The following is a 24587-nucleotide window of genomic DNA, read 5'->3' on the forward strand; positions in this document are numbered from 1 at the left end:
GTGTGTGTGTGTGTCGTCCTGAATATGTATGCTGTGCTGGCACTCAACATTTGCATGATACCATGCAGATGTAACTCTCTCTGCATCTGTCAGCTCCTCAGCTTCTGTGACTAAACCCTTCCTGTATAATGTGACACTGCACTGGACCTGTCTCACCAGCTGCTCACAGACTTTAAAACACCACACACCAGCATTGCTTACAGCATCACCTGGTGAATTATAGCAACTTATATTCAAACTTTTTCCAGAAAGAGCCACAAGTTTGTTCTGTAGCCATAGAGCTGATCCATATTATTTGTTACTATACAGTGTATTTATGTTTACACTCAGTTTGCTTGACTGTTTGTGTGACTATCTGCTTTGAGTGAGGCATAAAAGATATAAGATGTTCCAACAAGTTACAAATCAGTACAAATAAATACTGATCCCAGAACAGTCCTGGCTAAAATAAATGCTGTGCAGTGGTATAACTACAGTTGGACATGTAAAGAGCCCAAAGGCCCACAGAGCCATCAAAGGGCCCCTGTATAGAGGGTCCTGTGAGTCCCTCAGTGAGTGATGTGTGTAGCTGCTGCTGCAGTGTGGTGGGGTTACTGTATATTTGAAGTGTTCTCAGAGGGCTGCTGTCCATGGTGCTGACCATCTGTTAGAGCTGCAGTGGACAACTCACTTTTCTACTTACATTCTGTGACTGTTCGCTGGTCTGTTATGAAAATGGTAATTTACACATCTATATCACTGCAGCATGATGAGAGGTTAAACCATTAAACACCAGCAGATTCTCGGCTTCTGCTGAGTTGCTCTTTCAGGGAGTAAAAACATTCAACAGTCTGGTGACTGATTAAAATTACAGTTTTCTAAGATGTTGACCTGACACTGGCACTAGATTATTCATGACTACAGTTCATCCTCAGGGGAACATGAATGTCAGAACAATATTTTGTGTATCCAGGGTCTAGGTTGTGAACTTTCCCTGTATTATACCAGACCAGGATCTTTGACCTGAACCAGGATCTGTGAGAGTCTAAACAGAACCATAAAACAGTTCAATAAAGCTGGAGTCATTACGAGAGGAGATTGTACTTTGAGATCAGATATTTTGGCAGAAAAACACGTTGTCTGCGAACATTTGATGCGCCAGAGAACCTCAGGGGAGGTGCAGCATGAGAAAATGAGAAAAAATAAACTTTAAACACCTGCTTAGCTAAACTCAGCTATGAATCTGGCAAAATTGATTTTTAGTAGCTACAGTGAGAGAGGAGACAGAGTCTGGGGCGAGCAGAAAACGGAGGAAGTACGTCTATTTCTTTCTACAGTGCGTCCCTCAGCCACGGGGCTCTGTCTTACACCAGGTGCAAAGCGGCGCAAAGCGCAACACAAGTGTCATTGCTAGTTTCAGACCAACGCAGTTGTGTCATGGTTTGCCATGGCAGACACTTTTTGTTAGAGTTTGTTTGGACTTTTGTCACTTCCTGTTTTATTTTGTAGTTGGTTTCCTTGTGTGTCTCAATGTTTTTCCTTCCTGTCTTGGTCCTGTTTCTGTGTGGTGATTGTCTGCCCCAACCTAATGTGTTTCACCTGTGTTCAATCACCCTTGCCTCCCTTGTGTCTATATAGTCTTTGTGCTCCGGTTCATCTGTTGATCTCTGGGTTTTCCTCGATCTGTTCATGTCTGGTTTGTCCTCAGTCTGTTCATGTTGCCTGTTCATGTCTCCTGTTGTCATCCCCTGTGTTTCCTCGTGTTTTGGCCTGTTGTTCTTGTGTTTCCCTGTGCTTCACCAGTGTTGTGTAAGCTCTTTTGTTTAATAAACATTTTGCACCGTCTCCCCTGTGTTGGCTGCATTTTGGGTCCAGCCTTACCTGCATAGTGACAGATCGAGACATGTTGTCATTTTTCTGTCCAGCGCCCACGTTGTTTAAATAGCAAATACACACTTGTGCTCATCTGAGCACCCATTGGCATGTTGGTCTTAAAATGAGGTGGGGTCAGGAGCAGTGTTGGTGCATTGTTATCCTGAGTCAGCGGAAAGTGATTTACCAGCAAAAACCTTGTCTGACATCAGTGGTGCAGTATTTCATTATTATTTTAAGGAGCATTATCAAGAGTAATATGTGCAAACATACAGGGGAGCACAGAGTGCACACACTCTTCATTTTACTCTGCCTGTTACACACAAGCACAGTGAACTGAAGAAGAGCTTAGATGTTGGGATAATTCAGGTGGACAATACAATACAGCTTCAGAAGGTCAGAGCATCTTTGTGACATGTCATGTGTCACGGATGTCTCTTGTATGAGACTCTGCAGAGAAGCGTTCTTTCTTACTTCCTGGTAAGTCCTCCACAATGTTGTGACTTGTGCTGTTACTTCTTTGTAGAGCTGTGAGGAGAGCACTGATTCACAGGCACAATGTTGAGACAGTGATATGAAAAGCAGCGCTGTGAATGGTGCGCAGTGAAGATTTCGTTTGGTGTCCGACTTCCTGTGAAGTGTTCAATAATTATTTGACTTAAGTTAAATTGCACAGAAAGGCCTCTTAATGTATTATGTGGAATTTTGTTTGAAAGATTTTTAAAAAGTAAAGATAAAGATGATAAAGAAATGTTTTTAAAAAGATGTTTAAAAAATGAAGATGTTTGAAATGTTTAAAAAAGGGAAGAGGTTTACAATATGTTGGGCGGTCCCATACTTTTATTAGTAAGGGAAGATGTACAATATTAAAGATAAATGTTAGCATGTTGATGTGCTGTACCAGAGTTAACCTGCAGGTCACAATGAAACACACACACACACATTCACAAAACGGCACTAAGCACACAAAACATGTAATACATTTATACACACATATAGATCACACATATGTAAGACTCTGTCCTACATCCCAAAGAGGGAGGGGGAAGCGAAAACAAAGAAAAAGTGTGTCTTTCCTCAGAGGACAGACTCCCTCTGGGGATCCAAGGCAGGATGGGACACAATGTTGTTGTAACATTGCCCTACATAAAAATCTGTCTAATTTAAAACCTTTATTGGAGGAGAGGAGAGAGAGAAAAAAGGGCAAAAGGCATTATTAAGATTATTAATATTAACCTTATTTGTGCTTAGATCCAGCTCAGATCTGGACCTGGTGCCACAGATCCAGCTCAAGTCTGGACCTGGTGCCACAGAGCTGCTCACTTTGGATGCAGCTCTCGTCATTGAAGAGCTGATGATCTTACTGCACCAGGAGCAGGGCTGTAATATCTCCCTCTGCCCTCCACTCCTATAAATGTACACACTGATGGCTCTGGATGAAAGCACACGCACACACACGCGCATGTGCACACACACACACACACACACACACACACACACACACACACACACACACACACTGTGGGCTGTGTGTAGAAGCTAACAGCCTCATACTCCTCTGTGTGAGGAAGGTGTCCTTTAGAAAGGTCAGCAGACTACAATACAGTACAGTCTCATATTTAAAACACTGTGTGTGTGTGTGTGTGTGTGTGTGTGTGTGTGTGTGTGTGTGTGTGTGTGTGTGTGTTATTACAATTTAGAACAAGCAACAAGGGAAATGAGACATGACCATGAGAAGGTCAGGGGCTGTGTGTGTGTGTATGTGTGTGTGTGTGTGTGCGTGTGTACTTTGTATGTTCTGTGTGTGTGTGCATGTGTACTTTGTGTGTTCTGTGTGTGGGTGTGTGTGTGTGCGTGTGTGTGTGTGTGTCTTGTTTACAGAGGTGTGTGTTTGTACATGTGTAGGTGTATAAATGTGTATATGTGACACTGTGTGGGAACACTCAACGCCGAAAATAACTCTCTCTCTTACACACACACACACACACACACACACATACACACACACACACACACACACACACACACACACACACCGAATGCTAACAGTGTATATATTATAGTAAACCAAGGCAATATTACCGTCAAACTATCATTGGGATTCAGAAAGTCTTGAGACTCTAGACCTCAGGCAACCCTCAACCCTCCATCATGTGAAAACACAACTTTAGAATTTTACAAACGTATTAAAAAGTAAAAACTGGAATATCACGTTTACACAGGTATTCAGACACGTTACCATGATGTACTGATGTAAATTTAGCTCAGGTTTCTCCATTTCTCTTGATCATTTATGAAATGTTTCTAGACCTCAAAAACATTTCTGCTACAGTGAATGTTCCTGAGAAGAACAGTTGTCTCCATCATTCTGACACGAAGAAGTGCGGAACAACCAGGACTCTTCTAGAGCCGGACCTGGACTAACTGAGCCATCAGGGAGAAAAGAGGAGACAAAAAACCTGATGGTCTCTCTGAACTCCAGAGAAACTTCCAGAAGAACAACAATCACCACAGCTCGCTCTGATCTGGGCTTCATGTCAGAGAGTCCAGAATAAGCTTCTCCTCAGGGACAGTTTGTAAAGAAGCAGCTAAAGGACTCTGAGACTGAGAGAAACCAGATTCTCTGGTCTGTTGAGACCAGGACTGAACTGTTTGGTCTCAGTTCTCAGAGTCACATCTGGGGGAAACCAGTCACCTCTCAACACCTGCCCAACACCATCCCAACACAGATTAGATTTTCTGAAAAGAAATAAATTGCATTTATGATAAACAATAATCTTTAATGTGCGCATTGCAGCACAGAATCCTTTCATAAGATGTTACGGCCACAGCTGGTGTCACTGAATTATGTTAGGATTGTGGTAAATGTATTTACAAGCTAGAAGCGAGTTACTAGTTGACTATTTGGGGACTGGACAACACATCAACATGTTACGGTCTCTCTTCAGAACTCTACGGTAACATCTTGTCACTGTCACTGTCCAAGGTGCTGATGCTGATCTTGGAACTGTGAAACTGTCCTCTCAAGACAAAAGTCAGCATCAGTTGTTGTTAAGGATGTCAGGGACTTTACTAACATGAGAGACTCTTTGTTACCATGACAACAAAGATTGTCTAATCTTAAGAAAGTACTTATTTTAACCCAAACCACAATCTTTTTCTAAACCTAACCAAGTAGTTTTTGTGTCTAAACCTAACTAAGCCATGGCCATTTATTACTGTAACCATGGCGACAAAGGTCCGGTACACCTGCCACTGTAATGCCACTATTTCTGGAGACACTCCTATGGTTCATTTCAAAGGATTGGAACAAATGACCTGTATGGTTATTCTGGTTGGAGGAGTTGCTCTAGTCAGATAAACCAACCTAAACCACGTAGGTCATGGTAAAGGTTAGAGAACTATCTTGGTGATGGTTAAAGAAACAACAGTGACTCTGTTTGAAACAGGAAACTTACGTGAACTTTGCGACAGTGTAACAACGTCAAATGACTTCCTCTTTTGCTCCCGTCATAATTACTACAGCCACTAGAGGGCAAAATCACTTTTAGACAAAGCACTTGCTTTGACTGATGCTGTCTCATATGACCACTAGATATCACTTAACAAGAAACTCTAACTATGATAATAAGCTGCTTGGACAAATAACTACTTATGTAGTTGCTTTTGATGGGAGGACAGTCTCCTTCACGAACATGTGTACGCACAGAGCTTCATGATTATTACTGTAAGTCTTGTCCTATTCTATACTGAACATCAACCCCAAGCTGGGTCCTGATGATTCCTGTTTCTGCCTCTGTTGTGAGGCTGTGTCATCAAGCTCCATCCCTCTCCTTCCCTCTCCCCTTCACATCAGCTCAGTGTAGCTTTAATAAGACAGCATCATCACAGAGCCACCAACTCATCTGCATGATGATGGCACAACCCTTAGCATACTATTATCATACCCTCCACTCTGTTTGCATATCTGTGTGTGTGTGTGTGTGTGTGTGTGTGTGTGTGCATGTGCATGAGTGCGTGCGTGCGTGTGTGTGTAGGTTGGGGCTGGCTGAATCTCTGCATATGTTAAAACAAGCAGCTTTAAAGGGATAGTTCAGGTTATTTGACATGGATATTTGAAAAAAAATGTGTGTACATGTGTTAGTGTGTGTGTTCACATGCAAGCTTGAACCTACTCTGAGGAAGGAGGTGAATTTGAAAGCTGTGATGAGAGTGATGGATGTAGAGAGACATGTTGTTTGTTGTATTTCACCTGCAGTTCATTCCTGAATAAACCAACCTCTGACTCTGGAAACTGTTCAAGATAGTATCAGACATTTTGATCCCACTGACACTTCATGAGTCTGTGTGTCAGTGTAAACCGCACTGAAGGTAGCTGTTAGCTGTTGTAGTGTTTATCTGATCCCTGATCATTGAAACCACTGAAGAGGTCATGTGGGTAAGAGTGGAAATGTGTGTCCATGTTGGTGAGCTAAACTGTTGTCCTGCCTGAAGATCATTTCATTATCAATTAGGGATGCCCCCTTCATTTTTTTGCTACCGATACCGATCCTCTATGAGTGAAATCGGCCGATACCCATCATTTTTTGTCTTTTGTTATGGCAGCAGGTTTAGTGGGTGGTCAGTCTGTTTAACTTTGTGGTGAACTGGGACCTGAGGACCGAAAAAAACATGCTTTTACATGTTCAACAGAGCAGAACAAAACACTGTGTGTTTTGTTCTGAAAGCGGCTTAATACAGTGTGCTCCATAGGTGTGCTTATGCGTAGGAATACGATAGTTCAGCGGTTGAAAAAATGTAGTCCGAATCTACTGCAGGTAATAAAATGACTATGCATTACTTCCTCATACAACCCCACGTCAAATAACCCAAACTATCCCTTGGAGGGGATTTTGAATGAAAATCGACCAATAATGATCAGTGGCCAATCAATTTGCTAGGTAAAATGTTATTTTAGTTGGCTAAAGTGTAAGCTACATAAGTGAACTATGGGTTAGCTGCTGGTAACATTTTATATCATGGACAAAAGTGTAGGTTGTGTTGTTGGAGGAAATGTCAGACAGACAAACAGACTGGCGTCACCATCCCAACACCAGATTCACATCAGACCCGCTGAGACAGCACGATGAAACACCTCCATCCCTCCAGTCACACTCATCACAGCCTCATCATCCTCAGCTGACAGGTACTGAAACCACTGGTCTGTTCAATAAACCAACACAGCTTGATGTCTGCAGATTAACCTGTACACCAGACAGCTTAGAGCCAGACCGACAGGTTGGACTGATCCTTGTACAAACAGTTCACAACACAAAGAACCTCAGAGGTCTGTGGATCTGAACAACCTGCATGTATAACACCTGTGTGAGACAGGTGACTTATGGAGATCCAACAAGCTCCAGAGACTCCACCAAACTGCTGTCAGTGTGGAAGTGGCTTTAGTCCTCGGCACTAACAGGTTACACAGTAATTGCATGAAACAGTGGCCTCACGCTGAGGCTGCTGTTTCATGCAATTACTAGTCATAGTATTTTACTGAGAGCAAACTAGACTGAATGTTACACTGCAGTGTAATACAGTGATGCTTCTTCTGACAACACGACACAATCAGGAGGAAACTAGATCTACGTCCTGGTGGTTGTCTGCCTCCTCCACGCAGACTAATTTCAGGTGACATCCCTGTTTATACAGAGTCATATGAAATATGTCATAACTGCTGTGTGAAGTCTTAATAATGGCTGAGTAATTGCTAAAAGTGTTTTGTGAGGTCACACTGACCTTGACCTTTGACAACTAAAATCTAACCAGTTCATCCTTGAGTCCGAGTGAATGTTTTTTCCAAATTTGACTAAATCCCTCAAGGCGCTCCAGAGATATCGCATTCACAAGGCCAAAACCGCGTTTTGTGAGGTTTGTGAGGTCACCTTTGACCACCAAAATCTAATCAGTTCGTCCTTGAGTCCAAATTAATGTTTGTGCCAAATCTGAAGAAGTTCCGTCAAGGCGTTACGGGATGGATGGAAAACCTGAAGACAATATTGCCTCCGGCTCAGGCTGTTGCCGACACGGAGGAATAAAAACAAGATGGATGTTTATGAGCTTCAGACTGACTGTTTTATCAGTCTGACAGAACTGCACTGGAGATATAAATAAGTCTTTATCTTAACAAAATCAAACATGATGGTACTGAAATGTAAACATGTAACATGTAAAGTACTGAACTATTAATTAAATTAAAATAGTCATTTATCTCATTTACAGTCACTATATCCGCTTGTAATAATGAGATCATACAAAATACTGTGATTTTTCACTAAAGGTTCATTCATGTTTTTGAGAAAAGATGATGAACAAAGGAAAACTAGAATCCCCATCTCATGGTTGAATGCCTCCATCAACCAATCAAAAATCAGAAAGAGAAAAGGAGGGAAAACGTGAGATGAAAGAGGATGATGGAGATGATCAGGAGAGCCAAATAAAGGAGGCGAAGAGAGGAGAATAACAAGAAGGAGTGATGCAGGAGAAGATAAGAGGAGGAGAGGATCAGAGGAGGGAGGAGGAGGTGAGGGTATGAGTCAGCGGAGAGTGAGACAGGATCAGGATATATGGAGGAGATGTGAGTACAGCAGAGGAGGAAATCCTGGTAAATCCTTCATGTTCCTCTCGAGACCTGGATCAGAGACTCTCTATCTTATTTCTCCTCCAGTCTCTTCATCACCTCTACACCTGCCTCAGGTTCACTGTCTGATGTTTCTGTAGACACAGAGCTCACTGGGAATTCATGTATGAATTCATTATACAACAACCATGTCACTGAACACTGAGCAGCTGCGACACCTGAACAGGTACTAGTGACAGAATAACCATAGCATGTGGATCAGTAATACTACGGTTCACTGTGTGTAAGAACACAACTCAACAACATATAGAACATAGGTCTAGTTGTTTTAGACATTTGAATGTGGAAAAGTTACAGATTATAACTTTAAAATGAAGCAGTGCCAGCTCATGAGGCTGGTTGAATATGTTAGAATCAGTTTGAGCAAAAATTTGATGATTTGATTTTCTCCAATAAACCTCTCAGGTTGTTTCAGCTGTTAGAGGCTAAAAACTACAGTAAGAGAGGAGAGACACAGAGTCTAACTCTGAGCAGCAGAAAAATATCTGTCTCCTTGTCCCATTAATCATCATGAGAAGACACTCATTGACATAATGCGATCCCTAGCCCCCTTACCCTAACCTTCACCATCACAACTGAAACCCTGACCCTTAACTTAACCTTAACCTCCACCTGATTCTGACCTGAACCCTGAAACCAGGGCTGGACCCTCAAACAGTCCTGTGAAGTTGTGAGAACCAGAAAACACTTCACTTCACTTTTAACTGAACATTTGGACAAAATACAAAGTTGTAAGTGTTAGCTGACTGTAGGTGACCACAGCTGTATTTGCTGCTTTCTATTGGCCACTATATACCACTCATACACTCTAGCCAACAGTAGGTGTCCATTGTCAGTTTGCATCACTTTACTTTGATCTGCACAAAACCAATGAGTGACGGTGAGGGGATGAGGTCATGATGGTTTATCACAAAACAAAGTATGTCTCAGTGTTCAGAGTTAATCATGAACAAAGTGCTCAGTGAACTCATTAACTTAATTATTATTATTAACTCTTTACCTAATGATTCATTAATATACTGTGTACTATATTCTGTTCATTATCTATCTCATTGTCCTGGATCTGGAGTCATTGGTGAACTACTTATTAACAATCCATCAACCATCGGGTCATTAGTTGCCATGCACAGTTTTCTACAGTGTTACAGATAGTAGTACTGGGTCATCTTGTGACAGTGACAGTAGCGTTGGCAATGACACTGAGTCTTCCTGTAGTGATCAACCAACAGTGAATACAAAGGAAATCAGCCTCTCTCTCTCTGTTTTTCTGTGGATCCAGCTCCATCTGTGCCCCTCCTCTTCCTCCAGCTTCTGATGTAACAATAATCACACTCATCATCACTCTCAGGACAGGAGGGGACACAAGAGATACCAAAAACAAGACAGGCTTCCTATATATTCCCATTCCTATTTCTCTTTTATTTTCCTATCAGCCTTGAGGCCTGCTGACCGCACTCCCCACATGTGTGTGTTGTATATTACTGTTTCGTTTTGTTGCCCCTGTTTCCTGTCCCCACCCCTCCTACCATCTGTCATTGCCAGTTTGCTACACAATTATGTGCTCTAACCAGGAATCTGGAGGCAAAATGAAGCCTGCCTTTGTAAATTAGTTAGGAGATAACTTGGTGACACTGATATCTTTTGTTCTTGAAAATTTCACAAACATGATCACGGTGAGTTCACTGACCTTTGCTCAGTCAGATAATATGTGAGTCAAGCTATTAGCTCTGTGAGGCTGCACTGCTTTGAGCTAAATGCTAACATCTTGTTGCTCATGTTATATGCTGATGCAGGTAGGTTGTAGGTAATGTATATAATAATATATAGTATACAATAATTATGGTCATGATTGCTTGTTCACGTCAAAACATAACACAACACAACACTAGATACAGTTTGAATTTACACCTGATGTTTTTATCTGTTCGCTTCTATCTGATAAACCCAGTACAAGATCATATCAGTCTCATACTCTGTTGTCCCTCCAAAAACAGTAACAACCATAGTATTATAAAGCAAAGAAACAAGTTATATTTCAGTTTTAACTTTTAATCCATGGTTTCAACATATAGATCCCTCTAAACTTCTGTGGTTGGAAAGTGTCGGCAGCTCTCCTGCAGCAGTGAAACCAGAACCAACAGAGAGAAGAGATCTGTGCTGAGAGATCTCATGAGTTTGTTACTGAGACAGAGACAGGTCTCTAATAAAGTTCACTTTCCCCTGATCTGTCTGAAAAACGACATTTTAATGTCACAATGTTCTGAAGAGCTTTGGCTTGTGAGAAATGGATCCGGTATTTATTTTGGTGACTCAAGAATCACAATGTGTGATCAGGTTCACTTCTCTCATTGGAGTGAACAGACTCAGTCACTGCTTGAACTTTTACATAATTAAGGCCGTGACATCTTTGAGTGACAGGTGGGTGAGCGTATGCTTGCCATAAACCGACATGAACCAAAGTCTCGGCTCAACATACACACCACCTCTTTAGACATTTTTGGATTACCTGGAAGTTAGGATCGGAGTCAGACACTCCCAAGATGGCAACGGTGGAGCAGCTCACTCTGAGCTTCAAAACTGCTCTTCAGAAACCTTTGGGTGACATCAAAGAGGCTACATCCATCTTTAATTACAGTCTATGGTCCTGACCTGACTGCATATTTTTGCACATTCTGAGTGTGTGAATGGATGAAGTGCATTATTCTGCAGGTTGGCATGAGACGTTTCTATTGGTGGTGATTTTTTCACAGTCAAATCTTTTCACCTCTGGAGTAAGCTGACATGACGTCAGTGACCACAGCCTCGGTTCTTCATCAAGGAGGAAACTATCAACTTTCATCTAGGGACAGTTTGGTGCTATTGAGACTCAAAGACCTGAGTTGTATGTGTGACATCACCATCATCATCACTTCTGCCACCACCACCATCACTATCTTCACCATCATTACTGTCACCATCATCACTCTCTCCATGACTCATTATGGTCCTCTCTTTCATTTTTACTTCATATTGTTCCTGCATGAATTATAAAACAGTCTATATGTATTATCTATAATGACCGTCACAGATGAAGCTCTTCACTGAGCGCGCGCACACACACACACACACACACACACACACACACTTGATTAGCGTGGGCTATCATCAGAATAACAGAGTGGGGTGTGAAATGACAGGTGTTGCCACGGTAATTAAATCTGTCAGTCATTCTGTCTGCATGTGTGTGGGTGTGACGCAATGCAGTCTGTGGTTGTTTCACTTGTCAATCAAATGAACACTTGAGTTCTTGTCATGAGTTGGACACGTCATTGGACTAATTGTGTTTTGGTTTGAACGGAGCTCGTCCTCTTCCGACAGTCTGAGGAACTTTATCTAAACTTTTCGTGTTTATGTGTCTGTATACAATGCTGAAATAACACCCTCTAATCCATTAGTCCCACAATAAGTCAATACTCATGAAGGTTATGATGTTATTGTCTGATGAACAGTGATACTGAAATGATGCTTTTCTGCAATGAGGTGAAGGCAGTGCTAGGTTTTTACTGTTCAAATCAACCAGTGTTGAGTTTGGTAACAAACACCTGACTGGTCATTCAACAGCAAAAACAAGCTGTGAACCCAACATTGACACACTGTACCATCACCTTTTAAGATGGTGAACTTGTTAGTAAACAGCTGTTTATCTCCACATCCAGCTGTTACAGATCAACATGAAGATTCATGTGGAGCGGTGTTTGTGTCAGTCCAGTGTCAGGGTCAGTCCTCTCTTTTAGCTCTGTGTTTGGTCTCCACCAGCTCTTTCAGCTGCTAAATGTCCCACTATGTTCACCAGCTGCTCTCTGACTGAGTCTGTGTGCTGATTGCTGCTCAGCAGGTAGCGGGCAGAGGCTCTGCTGGAAACACAGCCTGCACTTTACGTTGAAACAGTCTTGTTACTTGGACCCAGTAATGACATCACACCAGCACTACATTTTGTTTCAGACATGTGAAGTTCATCCACAACAAAGGTCACAGGTCAGTACAGTGTGTCTGAACCAGTTTTATTTGGGGGCATCTGTGGCTCGGGAGGTGGAGCGGGTCGTCCACTAGTTAGAGGGTCAGTGGTTTGATCCCCAGCTCCTCCAGGCCACATGTCAGAGTATCCTTGGGCAAGATACTGGACCACTGTATGAGTGTGATGAATGAATGTGAGTGAATGGGTGAATTTGGCAAGTATTGTAAAGCGCTTTGAGTGGTCACTAAGACTAGAAAAGGAAAAGTCCATCCATTTACCATCCATGTGTTGTATCTGGACAGACAGAGATCTTTGGAAACGATGACATAGAAACCCATGGTCTCTTCTGATTGGCTCTCATCAGCCTGGACTACCAATGGTGAATATAACATGATAATGAATTACAGTGTTACTGACCTTGTTGTCTTTGTTAGCAGCTGCTGTTCAGTTACATTCTGTATTTTAATGCTACAACTACCTTTGCTGTTCCTCGTTCAGAGGATTTTCTTTAACTAATCAACTGCAGAGGAGACAATCTGCTTCCTGTTTACACCAGCTCACACATGCCCAGTGTACGTGAATGGTCATGTGATATGTTTTTTCAGGTGTGATAGTCTGGATGGAGATTGTTTCTGATATGGAGCTGGTTTTAGTTTTAGTCTTGTGAACAGATCCTTAATCAGTGAGTCAATGAGAGACAACAATCCAATGACTTGATTTTAGAGAGTGAAGGATAATGCTATCACAAGGTTTGTCCATTCCCAGACTTTCTTCCAACATTCTCAGAGATCCATCAGTTTTCTCTTGAAATCCCAACAACATATAATTTCTGTAGTCTTTCACAACAAAAACACAGCGTTAACGCATGTCCTAATCTGTTTATGATGGTGTGATGATTCAATCAAAATGTGGTGGTGAAGGTGGAAGGGTCAAACTCATTTGGTTCATTTGGATCATTGACATTATCTCAATTAAATTCATTAAGGCCTGTTTGAAGAGGAGTGTCAGAGCAACACGCACACACACAAATCCACATACCCCCACACAGAGAGAGAGAGAGAGAGAGAGAGAGAGAGAGAGAGAAACAAACACCAGCTGTCCACTTCCTGCTGTTCAGGAAGTGTCAGCAGCACGGAGACAGCCGCCCCCGTGCAGAGCTGAAGCCCTGATTGGCCACTGTCTCCTCCTTGGAGACAGCTGCTGTGCCAGAAGATAAAAGATGGAGAAGAGCAAATGGAAGCTGTTTATTTTCTCTCATCAGTTGTGTGCTCACTAACTGTAGTATTTAACATTTATGATGACTACAATATGACACAGGGTACATTTATTGGAGTGGTCTGTGTCTTGTCCAAATCTTTGACCTAACACCTGCATGTGTGTGTGACTTTGAGGAGCAGCTCTTCACACAGTTTAATAGATGAATGAATAAAGTATTTGCTCCAGAGTCTGTTTGATTGTTCTCAAGGAATTATTATTCTGTTGGTACAAAGCTCATTTATAATCATGTCTGGAGACACAGACATACAGAGTGATGCATACGTAGCACATGTAGTGTGTTGGTGGTTATTAGATATTACAGAATGTTAATGATTAATAATGTGTGTTTGTCTCAAAGCTCAACTGAATAAAGTTTCCCTGTAAACACGAGAGACAACAAAAACAATCCAGACACAACCATTAGTCCACGCTAGCATTGTTGTAATATGCTCCATAGCGATGCTGACAGTTAGTCCACTAGTGAAAGCAACATTTATGGAACACATTCATAATATCAGTAACAGCAAGTTAGCCAACGTTATCATGTCTAGTGTAGTCATGACTAATGAAAACAGACATGTAACATTGTGAAGCATCGAGTTACTGACACATAGAGGAGAAGAAAAACAGTTCTGAGTCCAGCTGGACCCTTTAGCAGCTCGTAGGGTTCTCCTCTCAGTAAAACCAGACCAGTATCTGCTCCACAGTCGGACTGGGAGAGAAATTCAGCCTTGGACTGATCCACTGGGACCGAGGTTGCAGGAATGACACTGTAGCAGCAGGTAGTGGGGAGGGCCAATGGTTTAACAGGAGAGACTCACATGCACATGAACGTGCACTAACATGCATGTGCTGCCAGACCAGCTACCAAACTAAGATGCACTGGGATGCAGTTGCATGGATATATTGTATAAATTAATATATATATATATATATATATATAAGCAATCTTTGCTTTTAACTAACAACACATGCATCTCAGCCAGGTTCATCACTTTTTTGTATTTTTGTCTGTGCTACTCGCAGTGTGTTTCTGTATTTGGTTGTGTTGTGAGTATTTGCAGCACATTTGTAGTCAAATTGATGAAGCTGTTTTTGGATTTGCTTCTGAGTGTTTTGTCTCTTTGCAGTGCAGTTGCAGTGTGCGTTGAACTCTCAGGGCCACTGTACAAAACAGTCCAGGTGAGGTTTAACTCTGTGACCACTTCTGAATCTGAAGGTTATAGTGCTATTTTGTATGAAAGGTGTTTGTGATATGTTTACATGATTGTCCTGGAGCTCTAATACATCACCAATACAATCTATGACCTCCAGACAAACTCAAAACAGATCTCTGTATAACAAGCAGCTGACATTTTGGAGCCTGGTAATTTTTCTCCGCTTTCTGCCTGGACTTCTTCAGAAGTATTATGTGTAAGAAGTCCACATTGGCTACATTTTTGTCCAGGCTCCAGCTTGATTTCCTGCCAGCTCTTGTGACCTGCCAAGTGCCCAATGAAGATCATGCTAATTTCCTTTCATGCCCTAGATAAGGCCTTCAGCATGCTATTCTCAGACAGGGTTACTACTCCAAACACTGACAAGTGAAACCATGGAAGTGGTTACTTTTTTTATTCTTTGCACTGAAGGAGTCACAGTAACTTTCACAGACAACCTTAGCAGAACTAGATCAAACCAATCTGAACAAGTAACCTGCAGGAGACCAGATTGTTGAGTCCTGAACAGCAACTTGTGTTGACTGCTGTTAGCGTACTGCCTCATGGTTGCCTGCTCCACTCAAATTTCAGGTTACATCCCTGTTTATCCAGAGTTATAGAAAATATCAACCATTTGTGTGAAATTTTGTCATAATTGCTGTGAAGTCTTGATTTATGTCCAAAAAGTGTTTTGTGCTGTCACTGTGATCTTGACCTCCAAAATCTAATCAGTTCATCCTTGAGTCCAGGTGAACATTTGTACCATTTTTTTTTTTTTTAAGTAATTTTTTTTGGCATTTTTGCCTTTATTCAGATAGTGAAGTTAGAGACGGACTGGAAAGTCTAGGAAAGTCAGGAAGAGAGAGAAGGGATGCAGCAAAGGGCCACGAGTCAGATTCGACCCCATGGCCACTGCAGTTTGGACTAATCCCATGCGGTATGCACTCTACCAAGTGAGCCACCATGCCGCCCCAATATTTGTGCAAAATTTGAAGAAGTTCCAGCAAGACTTTATTAAGATATCGTGTCCTTGAGAATGGAACGGACGTACGGACAGACAACCCAAAAACAATATTCCTCCGGCTCTGACTGACACCGTCACGGAGGCATAAAAATACTGGATCATCATCATCATCATCATCATCATCATCATCATCATCATCATCATCATCGTCATCGTCATCATCATTAAGACATGACAGTAGATCACTGGGGATGAAACTCATGTCCAACAACACACTCACACGAACATGTTACTAGAGGTCAGAGCTGTCGGCTGCAGCGCTCCATTACAGCACCTCCACACCACTGTAACAGCAGGTTACATTCTGTCTCATGGGCCTCCTCACCTTGAACAACGCTGACTTACTTACACACAACAGCAGCCTTGACAGATGTTACCTGTGCCTGTGCTGTACAGTAGGTAAATGCAAGGGAACATAAATCTGTGCAGGTTAGAGACTCATCAGTAGGTCCATCGTTCACATGGTGACCTGGGTTTTAAGCCTCATGTCAGCAGGTAACTGCACTGCTGAAGTGTCCTTGAGCAAGATACTCTATCACTGTGGGTTTGTACTGCAGGTGAACCTGACCTTTGACCTCCCTGTGGAGGGAGGAAACAGGAAACATCTAGTCATTCTGCTTCCCATTGGTTTGGCTGATCAACAGCTACTCACCTCACCTCCACCTCACCTCCACATCCTCCACCATCAATTTCTTGGCTGTTTGACAGACAGCTTCATCCCTGATCTCTACAGATATACAGTTCACACTTCCCTGACTAAACACTTTTAGTGCTGACTCAATATAAACAGACTGTAAAAGAATTCATTAGCACCAAGTAGTCCCTCTCACTTGCAACATTTTCCAGCTCCTCCTGGAGGATTCTGAGGCATTCCCAGATCAGATGGATATAGAATCTCTACAGCAGCTCTCTGTGTCACCTCACCCAGATTAGGGAAACCAGGACACCATCCTGGAGCCAGAGCTGGGAGGGGAGCTCGCCGGCAAATGTCTGGTGACTGGGTCTTGGCCCATCGGGCCCGGTCAGGCAAAGCCCAAAGAAATTACATGCAGCCACCTCCCTGTACACCCACCACCTGTAGGGACAGACATCAGGTTGGGCGGAAATGGAAGCCGGGCAGAAGGCTCGGTGGGGGGCCTGGGCGGGCCGATCCCTGGCTCTGTAGACTAGCTCTAGGTATGTCTAATGTGAATTAAGGCTACAAACAACCCATAATGCAACACACTCTACAAGAGCTAAATAAACCGGTTCGCTCTCCATTCAAAAACAAAAAAGTATCTGATAGTGTGAATATGTAACAGTCTGGTCCTCATAACAAAACCTCAGACATGATGTCATTTCCAGGTCTTATATTCTGACCTCATGGTATTTACGTGAGAAGAAGCTGACAGCATCGTAGCTGTATCCTCCACCCACAAATGGACGTTTTTGTAATTGATTAAATTTCATTCTTACCTCAAACCACTGTGTGTGCGTGTGTGTGTGTGTGTGTGTGTGTGTTTATGTGTGTGTGTGTGTGAGTGTGTGTGTGTGTGTGTGTGCGCGCGCATGTGTGTGTGTGTGTGTGTGTGTGTGGGTACTCACATGTAGTGCAGGTGGGGGTTCTTGGAGAACACACGAGTATGGATGGCATGCAGGTTGCTCCTGGTAACAGTACTGTGACACACACACACACACACACACACACAGAAAGGCAGGAGGAGTGAGAAGAAGAGCATTGATAAATAACTTTCAGCTCCATCACTGAAGAACAGGAACAATTACAGAAAAACACAAACACAAACAACAGAAGGCAGAGCAGGGATGAAGACAGTCGTTTATAAATCACATCCATTTTCAGAGCTGCAAACACCAGTTATTGATTGTGGATAAATGCTGAAGACGCTGATGAATGAAGACCCAGACTGAGGAGGATTCCATGTGACACCTGCCAACAGCATGTTGTTAACAGCATATTAATGAGAGCAGGGGCTTCACTCATGAAACTGAGCACAGGATCCAAACCACAAAAATGATCAGATTCATAAAACTGTGTGCACACATGCCTCCAAGGTAAGTTCCCTTTATGAATCACAATCAACTTGATAATGCGCCCTTTGGTGAACCTCATGTGCCGCCCAAAAGAATTTGGACCAGAATCTGATCCGAAAACTACTGAAATCACTGTTGGTGAAAGAGAATCAACAGCTCTCAGTATTCAAGAAGAATTTCTCCCGCGAACGTTGGGGACAGGTGAGACTGACTTCACCTGTCACCTGGCAGTGTCCAGGTCATTTCAGCTGCACTGTGGCTCCAAAACCAACCAGGACCAGGAGAGGGAGCACTACACAGACCGCCCCCCTCCTCTGAGCTGTGAGGGTCTGGGACTGTTAAGATGAGTCGGCACCATGAGTTCAGTGGTTTAATGGTTTAATAATGACTGAAAGCTGTAGAGGGTTAAGATCTTTATCTTTTGACGCAGACAAGTGCTTATTAGTGTGCACACAATACAACAATACAATTACCCAGAATGTTCATCACATTGTGGATGTATGATTATTGGTTTGATATGAAGTAAAAATAAACCTATGAGGAGGCTCATTATAAAATCTGGCTTCAGTTCACTACTTCACCATCTGTGTCCTTCCATCCAGTTTGTTTTTATAAAGCTCTATTTTCCACAGGAAGTGGCATACACACATTTCAAGTCATTTATGTGCAAACACAGTGTTCAAATGAGAATGCTGTTGTTGTGGCTGTGGGACTGAATGGGCTTGATGATGATGAGCAGAACACACAACTTACAGAAAATCTTTTGTAAGGGGTTATGAAACTCAAGCAAGAAAAATCTGCTTAAATTCCTTGGGCTAACCTTCATCATATCACATTTTTCTGAGCTACTGAAGGAAAACTAATGATTTAAACATTTGTTGTCACAGCAAAGTGTCTCACATATTTGATTTTTGATTTGAATATATTGGCTGAAATCAGAGACCATAAAAAAAAGTGACTTTATTCGCAACACTTCTCTCCGCATTTCATCAATGTCTCTTCTTCCTCCTGCATCTGCGACTGTCAGCGAGTGTGATTGTTTTTGTTAGCTTTCTGACTACAAAATGGAGGTCTCCTTCCAAAGATCCGTTCAGAGCAGTTCAGCAGTTGGAGAAGGCGCTGATATGGGTTACTGCGTCTGTCAATCTAGCTTGAAGCCAGGCATCTGCTCTGTCCAATGACAGCAGACAAGGGGGGCTAGGCTCTTCTGAGCCGATGCTGATTGGCTACGAAATGAGTAAAAACAGCAGAGACAGAGAAGGATCAGCTCTGTTTTGAATGATATAAAAAGGTTTTTTAGGCATCAAAATGATTCAGTGTGTTTTCTATTGTTTCTCCGTAGTTTTCTTTTTAGAGAGGTACATGAGCACCAGTGAAAGAATGAACTAAAAAGTCCACAGCTCCCATAATATTAGGCCTGGAGGCCTGAAACATCACACAGGACTTTTTGACAAGATATAAAAGAAATATCACGATTTTTATAGTTAAGTATAACCTAGTTATGGTTATCAAACATGAAATTTTTTAGACAAGGACTAAAAAATACAAAAATACCATGTATTTAGTTTAGGTTGGGGTTTAGTCTCATTTTTAACAAGCACATTTTCAGAAACAAGGGGATATTTTCCCCCCACCTTGACTGTACTGACTGTACTGTAGCTCTCTGTACACCTGTCTCAGAAATCAATTAATCACCTGCAGTTAATTCAAAATGCTGCAGCTAGGTTCCTAACTCCAAACAATGTATTCAGCTCAGCGTCTCTACACTAGCTGCCTGTTTAATTTAGGATTGATTTTAAAATTCTTTTAATAACCTGCCAGAGGAGATCGGGCTCTCAGAGTCAGTTCTGTTTTATCTTCTTCACTTCTTAAGACACATTTATATAAAAGCTTTTGTTGTGTGATGTCTTTTTAATTTTATTTTTATTTTACTTTGAATTGTTTGGATGTTTCATATTTTATTCATGCAAAGTACTTTGTTACTTGTATTAAAAGGGCTATACCATTATTATTATTTTTATTATTATTAATAATAATAATAATAATAACACCAAGAACATTCAAAAAAATATGCAAGATGCAATCTCTCTAATATTATAACTGTTCAGATAACAGTGCTCATTGTCAATCAGTACCTATACTTATGCATACACTGTGCATACAATAATGGAGAGATAGATTAACTCTGAGAATGTTGAAGGATATGTCCACATAGGCCCACAGTTTTTTCACTCACTAGACCAGAACTGTTTTATTCTACATTTAGACATGGGAGTGATTTATTAAAATATAAGTATATTAAAATATACCACAGAACATCTTAAGAAGTACCACAACCTGTAGGAGGAACCTCAAACTACATATTTCAAAAAAAGTTTTAGCAGCAGCACAGATCTGTCCAAACTGAAATATCTCAACTCCATCAATGATATCCATGTTCCCAGAGAAGCTGATCTTCTGACTTTGAGGTGAAGCAACTTATGACTTATCCTTTGGAAATAACGCTCATATTGGGAGGTTTGTGGCATTTCATCCATCCCAGACTCAAAGCGATGCTGCACTGCTCTTGAAGTGTGGTTTGTATACCTGTATCCACGCAGACTCAGTGTTGGAGGGCTTCATAACCCACTCCCACTTAAGTGTCATTGGTTTGGAAGGACACTTCATGGGGTGGACCCTCCACGAGAATGGAGTGAGAGTGGGTAGGAGGAGGGTGTAGGGGCTGGACTGGAATTTGTCCAAAGACTCCTTCTACCAAGTTAAGCACTCCATCCAGCTAATGAATGAAGGGGGTGGGGATTGTGTATGGTAGAATCACTGCCATAATAATTAGAAACATATCAGTGACTGAATACCAAATGTTGACATTTAATCACTGTGGAACTCTTGACATTGAAATTTAAGTAACAGAATTTATTTCACTAAAATATATGATCTGAACTTTAGGATCTGAATTTGACCAAGTGTATCTGAGCAACCTCTTTTTGAGTTTTTGATTTGATTTGAATCTTTCCACCTGATTTAAGCTGATGAAGCTACTAGAACATCAGGGAGGTGAATTTTCTATCAGAATTTGAGAAACCTAAAACATATATATATATAAAATATACTGAAAATAAAGTTGCAAGTACTTGAAAGCAGAAACTCAGACCAAGTTTTCAGTCAGTCAAACATTTCAGTACAGTAAATTCAGTGGTATTTAACAAGATTAAAGTATTCAGTAGTGATAAAATGTCAAGATGTGGTATTCAATTACTGATATCATTCAAAACCGTATTGAAAAATCTTGTGAAATCCTCCAAAATTAAAATGATACAACATGCATTCTTGTAAAGCAACAACAACTTTCTGACTCCCACAAACAGAAATCCCCCTCTTCAGTGGTGATGTGTTGTTGTATACACCAACTGCCTGATCGGAAGCTAATTCAAGGAATCCAAGGAAAACTATATTCAATTAAACCAGTTGAACAAAGTCCATTTTTACATATAAGTATGACGATCCAAAATTAATTTAAATCAGCACTGTAGAAACATTTTGTTTACCAATGTGGCACTTCATTTAGTGCGATATTCACCAGCAAAGGGCTAATACTGGACAATCTAGCATCAGTCAGAGCTTCTATTTGTATTTGATCTTATCTCATTTTTTTAGCAGATGCCCAATTTCTTATACAGTTTTCCAGTGATTAAAGTTATTTCTTTTGTCAGCACTGCATCTGTTTTACACTGCTGTGTCACAGGTATTAGTCTGATGCACAGCAATGGAGGGAAATCTTCTCAGCAGCCAGTGGTGATATACTGTAACATTACATCATGACACACAGAGACATGTGTTAATACTTACAGCCTCTCTAAGCCAGTGTAGAGCTCCATATCCACATCCCTCAAGGTCTGAAGACCAGTCCAGTTCTCAATGTGTCTGGAGAGAAGGAAAGAAAAGACATGTTGTTAGGGCTGCAACTGATGATTATCTTCATTCATTTATTACGAGTTTACTCAATTAAACACCAGAAAATAGTGAAAAAGACATTAATTAGATAACAGTCTTGTTTCGTCCAACCAACAGTCCAAAATTATCTCATTCGTCATTATAGAATACAAATAAAAGCATCAAATACTCACATTGGAATTTTTTTTCGGTTAATTGACTAATAATCAGTGCACTGACTAATCATTGCAGCTCTGTAGCAAGTCTTTATTGGCCCCATATTTGTCTGCCAAAGTAGGTAAAGGATAAAGTGGTCTACACGTTGAGCCTGTTTGCTTTGAATCCATTTGTTCGCCCACTTACATAATGTGGGCTAAAGACCAGGTCAAAGAAGTCTACAAATGGGCACTTAACAAGTAAAACTATATATATACTGTATATATATATATATATATATATACAGTATATATATGTAAACAAGTATTTTTCCTCTCTTTCCATACTACTTCCTTCCCAGTCTCTGACCTTACTATTGAATACTATCTGTCATACTGATACTAATGAAGCAGCAGCATTCAATACACAAGTTACATAATAAAAAATCAAGCTGTTAGCTATAAAAAGAAACTATAAATATTCACACAACAGCACACAATCAAACCACAGAGCAAAGGTGAGATTGTGTTATGTAGAAAATTGGAATTGATAAAAACCAGGCTGGTACAGGACTGACTGGTGTTGTATTCAGAGTATACACGCCTCTCCTCTGACAAAACATCACAGGCTGCAAACTGTTAAATCAAACCTTCCTGTGGTTCTCTCCCCTCTCAGTGCTCATGTAGACATGGTCTGAATTCATTGGCTGCAGTGGTTTGTTGGCCATGAAGGTTGTTTGTACCAAGGCCTTATGGGAGCTCAGGAGCAGAACCAGGGTCTGGATCCAGCAGAGGATGGCAACAAATCAAAACACGCAAATCACATCACACTGAACATCTGTCTCCCCCAGAGACCTCCTCCTGGCTCTCACTCTACGTGTGTGTGTGTGTGTGTGTGTGTGTGTGTGTGTGTGTGTGTGTGTGTGTGTTTGTGTGAGTTACAAAGGTATGCCTGGCAGGATCAGGTAGAGGTGCTGTTTGTCCATCTGTCTCCTGGAATTGATTCATCACTAAAGCACCTTTGCATGTTTTCTCTCTCTTTCTCTCTCTCTCTCTCTCTCTCTCTGTGTCTCTCGGTGTTGTGCCATCTGCAAACACAGTGCCACACGCACACAACTGTAAACATTCATATGTTGTACCACCTGACATTTAGACTTCAAACATACAGTACACTGTTATCAATCATTCAATATGACACCTGCTTTGAACGACTATAACCCTTCAGAGGTCTGGGGGCAAATAGGCTACAACTGCACCTTAAGCCCAAATGAGACCTCAAACTGACTGACGCTGCCTTCAGGGGCATACCTGTCAACTCATGCAGGGTTTTTTCTGCCTCAACAAATTCTGATTGGTTATATTCTAATAAGCATTTCACTTACTGGAATTCTGTCATTTGTTACTACAATTAAGGCGACACGCCACTATGGTGGCGTTGTATCCTAATCAGCGCAGTGCATTGGGAAAGGTGCTGTCAAAACGCCAGAGAAGAGAGGAGCTGCAACCAAGGACAGTGCCGCAATTTTCCTTCAGGAGAGAGCATCTGTTTTTCTCAACAGCAGGAGTGTGTGAGGAAGAGGTGCGCTGATATTTCGTGGCTGTTCGATATTGTTTCTTTTGCTTCTAAGTGTGTACAAATCTTAAACAGGTTTCCAATTATTAAAGTTACATCCCAATCAGAGATTACTGTAAGTCAACAAGGACAGGTAAAACAGTGCAGACATCACCTGATTATTATCGGCAATTAAAAAGTAATAATTCATGTTACTGATGAGATGTGAAGCTATTCTACTATATATCTTTATAAGAACATTGGATCAAATGACTGAATGTTTGAGTGGTGTCACTCATAGTGAAAATCCCACTGATAATTATCAGCAACTCTCTACAGCTTTCCAGGATCTTTTAGCCTCTTTCAGGTCATTGTTTTCTTCTTCTGTGTAGAAAACTCATCTACCTGGTCTCCACTGTCCTCTACCTGCTGAGCAGCACGCAGACTCAGTCAGAGAGCAGCTGGTGAATATAGTGGAGCATTTAGCAGCTGAAGGATCTGGTGGAGACCAAACACAGAGCTAAAAGAGAGAGAATAATGGACTGAGATTCATCATGTGACACAAACACCACTCCACGAGCAAGAGGTTCTGAGAGACAGCCATTAACCAAAACCGTCTGCTCTCTGGTAGTTAAGAAGTCTGATATCCATGAAACAAGCTGGTGGGGCAGATTAAAAACATTTATTAACCTTTCAAGCAAGAGATGAGGCTGCATTGTGTTGAATGAAAAGTCTGTGAATAAAAGCCTGGCATGGGCTTGAGGCTTTTCCAAATGCTTGTATAGGTTGTTAAGTATAAAAAGCTTGGCATCCTCCACCCCTCCCCCTCCTGGAAAGCAAATTGCAGTGGATCATTTTTCATTATGACAGAATTTTGTTCCTAATAATTTTCTCAAAAGATTTTCATACTTAATGATG

The 24587-nt window shown here is 41.4% G+C and overlaps 1 protein-coding gene across 3 annotated transcripts in view; it reads right to left on the minus strand.

Moving 5' to 3' along the window:
* Positions 1–24587, minus strand: part of LOC111234822 (NT-3 growth factor receptor-like) — a 188713-nt gene that overhangs the window by 116462 nt on the left and 47664 nt on the right. For all 3 annotated transcript variants that reach the window (XM_022762999.1, XM_022762998.1, XM_022762997.1), the window contains exons 2-3: positions 21879–21953; positions 17586–17657 (exon numbers count right to left, since the gene is read on the minus strand). In XM_022762999.1, coding sequence (XP_022618720.1) covers positions 17586–17657; positions 21879–21953 — 147 coding nt within the window. The remainder of the gene's footprint in view (positions 1–17585; positions 17658–21878; positions 21954–24587) is intronic.

The sequence above is a fragment of the Seriola dumerili genome, unplaced genomic scaffold (assembly GCF_002260705.1).
Source record: "Seriola dumerili isolate Sdu_G_001 unplaced genomic scaffold, Sdu_1.0 BDQW01000465.1, whole genome shotgun sequence".
Lineage (NCBI taxonomy): Eukaryota > Metazoa > Chordata > Actinopteri > Carangiformes > Carangidae > Seriola > Seriola dumerili.